Genomic DNA, 9,209 nt, shown 5'->3' with positions numbered 1-9,209 from the left:
TAACTTAGAGAGAAAGAAAAATCTAACTCTAATATTCTATATATAAATAGAAGAATCTGAGAGCTAAAAATATTTTCACTAGGTTTTAAAGTTTTGTATACCTTTATTAGAAGCAAGAGAAGTTAGTACTCATAGGGAATAAAGAGACTTTGCTTTATTTTGATACTCAGGCATACAAGTTTAAATAAGTAAAAAATGTGAAGACAAATTATCATTCAGTAAAGGATCAAATTCCGAGCGGGATTTCCTTTGGGAACTTGGGAGACTTGTGATTCACTAAGTCAGTCTCTTCATTTCTTATGTTTCTTCATTCGCATCACCTTTTTATTTCCTAAAACCTCCACCGAGAAGATGAATTTTCTCTCCAATAAGAGGGATTTTTGGTCACTTTGTCTGTCACACGTACATAAACGTGTTTCCACAAATCTAAAAACTCTTTACTTGACATTTTATTGAAGGAAATTTGGTTTGAATTATTAAATCACATATATCACCCACGAATATCCTCAATTCATGTATTTATGCATAAAGTTTTGTAAATTTCATGTCCATTTGATATAAATATCTATATTTTATCATGATTATCATCTTTTTTTATACCAACGACATAAAACCAAAAATTAATGAAGAAATAAATGTAGAAGAAAAGAAAAAAGGAAAAGAAAAAGAAGCTATGATAGAAATAAAACATCTTCGAGCTCACACTAAGCCTTTAACTCGAAGATGATTAGGTTTAAGAGGTTACTTCAACTAGATTCCCTGTTTCGTCTTAGCATATTTGTTTCTTGAACCCAAGAAAAAACGACCGAAAACCACATGAATGAGGAGAACATGATGTCTGAGTGTCTCCAATCATCGCTTTTTCCGATACCAGCGAAGATGAAAAATGCTTGATAGTCATGTTAGTTGTATGCATGGCTAGCCCACTGAATATATTAGTATCAGAAGTAGCATCTTAACTTCCGATAGGAGATCCTTTCTTTGTTTCTTGAACTTTATTTATTTAAATTATTTTTCTCCCCAGAAAATCTTACTAGCAAGCTTTTTTTTTTAAATAAATAAATATATATATATATATATATAACTTGCAACATTAACAATATTACTACCACGATTATTGGCAGTATTCGAGATTTTACTAATAACTTTTGTTGTAATTTCCCTTATAACATGGTTAGTGTCTCTAATAGCTATTTGCTCAACAAATTCAAGTCCAAGACTCCCTACCTTGGCGTTTTTTTCCGACATGTATTAGCAACTTTATATTTATGAGAATGTGCTAGAGAAAACACCTTATTCACGAGGAACCGGTAAGCTAGGATCTACTGTATGGATCTGTTGCTGCTAACTATCAGTATTGTTCAGTTTCATCACTATGTCGATCATTTCATTGTGTCATTAATTGGAGAATCCTTATTTACTACGTCTTCATTCTTAACATTGACACCCATACTAACTTTATCATCAACTAGGACTTTAACAATTTCCGGATGACAATTTGGATCAAGTTTTGCTCATAAAGACTTAATGATGCAATACAGAAGTATTAAAATGATAACAAGATTTGCAGCAGAATGAAATAAAAAAAGTAATCGATAAATCGGTAGAACTGATAAAAACTAGTTGATCTTCAAAGAGATATCCCAAAAGATTTATTGGTTATCTAGACCTCGTTGGTTCAATACGAATAATGACTATAAATGTGGTATTAGGATTCAGATGTCGGTATAAACCAACCATTAATAAAAATCATAATCAATAAGCTCAACGAGTTTAATGAAAGTAAAATAGGTTTAATTAACAAAAATAATAATCTTCCAGTTCATTTTTGGTGCTCCTTTTATAGATAACTCCTCATAAACAAATTTTAAACTTTTCAAAACCCTCCAAACTTATTTCCCAAGATATCTATTACTTTTAGGTAACTTTATTAACTTATCAAAACTCTTAAATTAAATTTCTAAGCTCTTCTAAAATTATCCTAAATAACAAATATAAAGATAGTTTTTCTGGTAACAAGTACCTCCATAATGCTTTACACTCGAATCAAAATTGATGTATTTCGAGATATAAAACCTCACCATCTACCCCTTTTAAGATCTACTGTTAATTTTCTACGATGAATTTTCAAAGTAGTTAATAATAGCTTTACACACCTCCGATTGTGCTCATTTTATTGTTAGTATGAATATGCGACACTGTAAAAATAACATATTACCAGAAAGTTAGATTCAATGGAAAAATAACACTGTTAATTATCCGAGTCTTATAAAATAATGGCGTCGAAATTATCAAAAATGTAAAAACAACTGTATGTCAATGAGTCTTACCTTTAGTGGTCTGTTAATTCTCGAGATTCTTCCTATAGGGAAGTTGGAGATCGAATCCTAGTAATAACATAAATCCTACACTAATACACCTAGGTGTAGATCTAGGTGTCCTATCAAAAGGAAAATGCTTGAATGCAACGAGGAAGTTTACAATATCCTTCATAAGGGCATTATTTTGGTTGGAAATGCACCAAATCTTATTGGACAAGCATCCATCGGCAAAGGATTGGTACATCGGGATTGGTACGCCCTAAACAATTTGATGCTCGTTTTTTTTAGAATTGGATTAAAACCCAAAGGTTATATTAAATTTTAAACCTAAAAATATTTGTTACCTACAAGCCCAAGTATCCAGAAAAAGAAAGAATCCCCATCCTGCCGTTAACGAGTTTCAAACTTAAATCGCTGATATCATCACCCAACGACTTTATCATCATACCACAGTATCATCTTTCGATCTGGTACTAGTTAGCAACCACCGTTGTTACCTCTTTCTTTGGAAAGGAATTCCCATGAATCAGCATCCGTTGCTTCTATAAGAGGAAAAAAAAGACTAAAACTTTGTTATTTCTATTGCCGTTAGTGTTTGTGCTCCTGGGCATGGAGACCTGAGGGTAGCTTCAGCCCGATAACGGACACGGACGTCACCCCTCCCTAATCTCTCTGTTCAAGTTATTACGTGGCCAAAGGCACGTGCCGTATCGTTTGGTGATACTACCAAAATTATACCTTACCCCCCTCTACTGCTCATACACCTGTACTACACTCATTCGAAATCACAACCGTTGTTTACTCATCTTAAGGTATCCCTTAGGAGTTTGGACCCACAGATAGGAGAATAGTAGACAAAGAGAATTACCTAAAAAGATCCATCTGCGTTTATATTTATTTTTCTAGTCAGTTTGATCACGAAGAGGAGAATACAATTGTTTTTGATGTATTTTATGGTCAGAAAGTGGAGTAGCAAGCGCAGAAGAGAATAGTTGTTGGGGAAGAGGGAGGGTTTACTATGGTATAGTAGTACTACAGGTCTCTTAGCTCTGACATAAACATCCATTTCATGACCGCCATGACAAGCTCGATGCCCGCGTCTCCGCCGCCTCTGGGTCGAGTCTAGTGGTCCATCTTCACACACTGCTATATTACTTCTCTGTCTCTCTAGCTAATTCATTTTTTGTCTTGGGGTTAGATTTTCATGATCCTTCAAATATAATCTTCAGAAACCCACTTTCTAATTTTGTGATTTTGGAGGAAGAAACAAAAGAAGAAATCGATATAAACCCAACATCCAAAATGGTTCCTCTGCAACTAGTACTACTGAACATCTGTTTCTGAAGATATATATTTTGGATTGTTTCTTTTTCTTCCTTTCATCTTTGCAGAATCATATACAGTACTTACTTATAGAAACAAGAATAAAAGGTCAGTTCTTTTTTCTCTCTTTGGTGTGTTAAATTTATTATGAATATTACGAAAGATTATAAAGGAAGTGGTGAAGAAAATCTTTAGAGAGATTTTGTTGAGTAATTTAATTTTTTTAGATGCCTAAAGTTCTGAAAATTTTGATCTTTCTTTAATCCTTTCGGATTTTTTGTTTTTATTCCCTTCTGAAATGATTCTGATATTTTTACTGCAGGTTCATCTCAACACCGTGGATTGTCATTTCTGAGTAAGATTCTCTTATTCTTCTCCTTCAATACACAGAAACAGACACGTTGATTTCTAATCCTCACTCTCTTTGAAACGGCACCCAAAATCCCGTATCCGCGTAAACTACATGCACGATAGAAACTCAGAAAAATTACAAGTAGAGAAAGTAAGTGTTGAAGTCTTGAGAGCGTGGAGAGAGATAAGTATTCATCATGGAAGACATGAAAGGTCTGCAGCAGCAGCAGCAACTACAGCAGCAGCAGCAAGATATAAGATCAGGTGGAGTGATGAAGCAACAATCTCAACAACAAATACTTCTACAAGAAAACCCACAACCACAACAACCACAAAAATGTCCTCGTTGTGAATCACTTAATACAAAGTTTTGCTATTACAACAATTACAGTTTATCTCAACCTAGATATTTTTGTAAAGGATGTAGAAGGTATTGGACTCAAGGAGGAACCCTAAGAAATGTTCCAGTTGGTGGTGGTTGTAGAAAAGGAAAAAGATCAACACAAAACAAAAAACCAACAACTTCGTCTTCTTCTGCTACGTCTACTCAAGATCATCATCAGCAACAGAATGTATCACAAAGTTCAACATCCAAGACTTTATTAATGCCTTCTTCTGCTGCAAACCCGAGTCCTATTTATTATTACCCAGGTGTGGGCGGGGGTAGTATAGGAGCAGCATCAGGGATGTTTTTATCATCATTGGCACCTTATCAATCTTTTAACCAGCAGATACCCATCAGTGCAAATAATGATCACAACAATATTGGGGTTTCTAATAAGGCTTTGCTACAAGGTTTTAGTCTTCCTTCTTTCCAGCATCAACAAAAGCAACATCAACTTCAACCTCATTCACAATACCTCAACATGGGTGGAATTACTAAAGAAGAAAAACCAATTTTACCTTTGGAAGCAGGAAATCTAATTAGACCTCCTTCTACTCAGCAGCATCATCATCAAGAATGGTTTCTTCCGAACTTCAACAACAGTAATCCAATCGGTACCTCAGAAGGAGTTAACTATTGGGACAGCCAAACCACCACCACCACCACCACCACCAACACAAACAATGACAATACCGCTACAGTAAGTACTACTGATAGTACTACTACCACTCCTGTGAACCCACCACCATCAACAGCAATTCAGCATCACTGGTCTGATTTAGGAGGCAGTTTTGGTACTCCTACTACTACTGATCAACCTTCTTCTCCTCCTTCATCTTTGTTATAACTTCTTCGTGAAGTTAAGTTAATGATCTGACCATTTTTATGACTGTATACATGAAAGATCAGGACTTCTTTTGTTTGTTTTGGTGATCTTTTTTTTCCACCCATACATCATTAATTTTTTGTTTCTTTTCTACCTTTTGTTTCTTTTGGTCTTTTTTAATGGGCATGTTTACTAGTACGTGGTTATGTTAGTTTGAAACAGAAAACATATGTTTAGATCTTCTTGTTGTGGTTTGTTTTTTCATTCTGTTTGTAGATAAGGAGCTAATTAATTTGTTGTGGGGGTTCAAGCAGAAGGAGATAGTGCGAGTGAACAGTATGTGTTTTTTTTTCTTACGTTTTTAATTACTTTGTTAATTCAGTGTTGTTTTGCTGCTTTCTTAGAGTCGCAGATGTAGGTGTGTGGTAGTAGCCTTACTGTATGTACTGTAAAGATAGGGAGATAACAGATGAAGAGACCCGCAGAGAGAGAGAGAGAGAGAGGTGAAGAAAACACAGTTCAATTTTACGAATTTTATGTCTTGTTTATGAGAAAAAGTTGTGATAAGATGGTTCATTATCTTGCTTTTGCATGTGGGTAGGGAATCTGCAGACGTTGATGATCAGTAATTTTACTCAAGTCACTCAAACTTGCATCTCTCTTTCTCTGGGTGCTTACTTTTTCAGATGCATGCGATTCTGATTGAGTTTGCAAATTAAACATCTTTAATTATTTACATTTTGAACTGTTGATTATGAGTTTTTCTTTATTATCTCCATGGTAAAATATCAGATGGCCATCATTGCAGGCACGCATGCATGGCTTTATGAATTATGGTTATCTTTTGGCACTACAGTCTGTTGTGAAATTATAATTAATGACAACTAATATTGTTAGAGAAAGGCATAAATTCGTATGAAGGGAAGTGAAATATGAAAGGAGTAGATGGTTTTGTAGGCCAATTGTCAATGTTTGGGATTTTTGTTTTTATGGTGAAATCTGGCTGCAATTTCCTTTGTGCAGGAGGTATGTTTGTCTCTTTTATTAGAGTTAGGTTTTTGTTCTGTTGATGCTTGGTAGCCATTGCTATTACACTTTCTTTTATCCACCAGATAAGTCATCCTTTCATTTTTCTTTTTTTTTATATTAAAGCATGTCAGCCTAATTGGCCTTGCACTTAACCAGAAAATTTGTGGTTCCATCATGCACCCTTGTTGCTCTTCCAGTTTGCCATTTCTGGAATGTACAGTGGTTGAGTGTTTTGTTGCCCAACCCTGCTAGCTATGCACCGTATACTTCACTTGCTCAGCTAGCAAGCGAGGCACTGGATGCTCTGAATCAAGGATCATTTGGCTGTGGCGTCCATTGTTCCTTCGTACTTTCCGAAGAGGGCATTCAGTACTAGTCTAGGGTGTGTCCTCTATCTTCTGTCGACGGGGTTTGGAGAAGCAAGGCATTAGAGTTTTTTTTTTTCTGCCTAGTTTTCCAAGTAGTATGAAAAACTCTCGACAACAATAAGAGGACTATGGCATTATGAATGGTGTAAGGCTGGTTCTAATGGGATCCAAGATTCAAGATTATCACTATTGAAGTGTCGTTTATCCTATCACTGTTTCCCTTATTTCCAGAGAGTGTTTCGTTTTGCTTGGATCCAAGATGGAATTAACCCAGGCACGCGCTTTGAAACTGCGTATCAAAAAAGCATCACACGTCGCTCCTAAATGCGTACCAAGGAATATTCTACGAAAATATTCTTCCTCCCGCCGTTCCTAACAGCGTGCCACGCTGATTCAAATTACGTATTTTACATACGCGGTTACAACTGGCGTGCCCGTTATATATTTGTTGACCGGTGAGGTTTTACGGGTTTTGGTTGAAGAAGAAGAGAGAAAGAAAAGAGAAAAAGGAGTGTGGCGTCTGTTTGATTTAGGGTTCTCTAGGACACGCACTTTGAACCGTGTGTTGACCGGTCAATACGCTATTAGGAACGACGCATTTGAGTTTTCCTATGATACACAGTTAGAAACGGCGTGCCGCGCAGGTTCAAAAGGCGTATCGACTAGGAATATCGGATCCCCAATACACCCGGGCGTTGTGTTTTGGTGACATGGATCCGGTCATAATCTTGAATCTTGGCATACCATTAGAGCCGGCCTAAGTTGAGATGATATGAAATTGCATCAGCTTTCGTAGCGCTTTCACTGCTAACTGTTTCTGTTTCCATTTTCTTACCAAATAGTTAATATAAAATCCATATAATGCGAGTGAGTGGAGAGTGGTAGGGAAATCTTGCAGGGGCCTTGAGGAGTGAGGTATATAACTATATATATATATATATATATATATATGGGGACTTGATAGTGGTGGTGATGGTGGGGAGTCTGAAGAGGGGAAATTGACCGAGTGAGTGGAAGGGGATGTCTCTCTCCAGCTACCTCTGTGTCTGTCTCTCTCACCTTCGGTGCCCCACTATTATATACGCACAGATTACTCTCGCTCTCCCGTAGCGACATATATCAACTGATGCCTTTTTATTTTATTTATTTTTCTAACCTTTTTCAAAATACCGAAGTTTAATTAAGAATCTTAGATAGAAAAAGTTTACAACACAAAAAAGCCTAAAAGGTCAACAAAAATATCGATAGAAAAGCCCAACAAAAGGAAACAACGAAACAAACTAAAAGCTATACTAAATGCAAGGGTGAGCGACGGAGGATTGATGAGTACTAAAAAGTGCATATTTCTATATATTTTTCTTGGCATTTAACTCATCTTTTGTGCATTAATTCTACATTTTATCCCATATTTTGTATTTTCATTGTTTTCAAGAATAAATATTTTTATTAATTAATTTTGCATTTTTAGGTAATAAATAAAGTTTGGATGAATAGCGGAGCGAAAAGAGCAGAAAAGTAGTGAAAAGCCGGGAGGAATTACACAAGGAAGCCGCGAAGAATGTTGTGCACAAGACCAAAAGGCTAGAAGTGGGCTTGAAGAGGAAGAATTGTTCTTAAAGAAGATATGGGCTTGGCATACCCAAGGCCCAAAACCCTCACCCAAACCCATTACCAATATCCATACCCGCATTCATCTTCAGCTGTCAGATTGGATCATCTCAGCATCCTACGGTCGCTTCATCGTCGTTCATCGAAGTCTGAAGCTCCTGTCAAACACTACAACACCTAACTCCATCTTGGACCGTCAGTTTTGATGTATTCCATATCCAACGGTCGCTCCACATCCATTTACATCACATCGTTGGATCTTTCCCTCATCCTATCATCCTACGGATTCCCCTCACAAAACATCGAGATTTGATGGGTCTGCTCAACACCCAAACACCCAAATACCATATACCCAAAACAAACACACCCTAGCCAAAACCCATCGAGCCATCTCCTTCTTCCCCTCTTCTGCAACAGCGACGCTGTCTCCATCACCACCACCATAACCCACAAATCACTCAACCACCACCACTCGAGCCATCATCACTTCTAACAACCAAGACCTACCTTTCTAGCCACTTATAACATCACCTCCTAATCGTTTCATCTCACAGGAACCCTAGGTTAGGAGTTGATGAAATAGGTGAGGTTAGAGGATAAATCGAAGGCATGGGTAGCATCAGCAGACGACAAGGAAGCATGGGTGAGAGCTATCAATCGTTTTCAGAGATTAGGTAAGGATTTTTTGTAAAACCCTAATTTCATAAATTGGGGATTTTTGGGGAAAGTTAGTGTACGTCTAATTAGGGGCATGGGTGAAAGTTCTCGAGTAGTTTTCAATGTATTAGGTGATTTAATCTCACTTTTTGTCATAACCCTAGTTCACTGTTTTGGGGATTTTAGGTTAAAAATTATTGTTTGTATAAATAGATGTGTGGGTGTGTAATAGAATCATCCTGGGCTAGCCAGTGAACAACATGCTTTGAGTTATAAATTTTACTTCTTAAAAATTGCAATATTAATTTGATACTTGATATATTTTCACCTTGACTGTGTAT

General features: G+C 36.6%; 1 protein-coding gene across 1 annotated transcript; it reads left to right on the top strand.

Moving 5' to 3' along the window:
- Positions 1-3,257: 3,257 nt before the first annotated feature.
- On the top strand, positions 3,258-5,404 carry LOC113287593 (dof zinc finger protein DOF1.4-like). The gene is made up of 2 exons (XM_026536383.1): positions 3,258-3,752; positions 3,967-5,404. The coding sequence occupies exon 2, from the start codon at positions 4,193-4,195 to the stop codon at positions 5,225-5,227; it is 1,035 nt and encodes a 344-aa protein (XP_026392168.1). The 5' UTR covers positions 3,258-3,752; positions 3,967-4,192; the 3' UTR covers positions 5,228-5,404.
- Positions 5,405-9,209: the final 3,805 nt, after the last annotated feature.

The sequence above is a fragment of the Papaver somniferum genome, chromosome 6 (assembly GCF_003573695.1).
Source record: "Papaver somniferum cultivar HN1 chromosome 6, ASM357369v1, whole genome shotgun sequence".
Taxonomy (NCBI): domain Eukaryota; kingdom Viridiplantae; phylum Streptophyta; class Magnoliopsida; order Ranunculales; family Papaveraceae; genus Papaver; species Papaver somniferum.
Note: the sequence above shows the minus strand (reverse complement) of the source record. Positions and strands in the feature narration are given on the sequence as shown.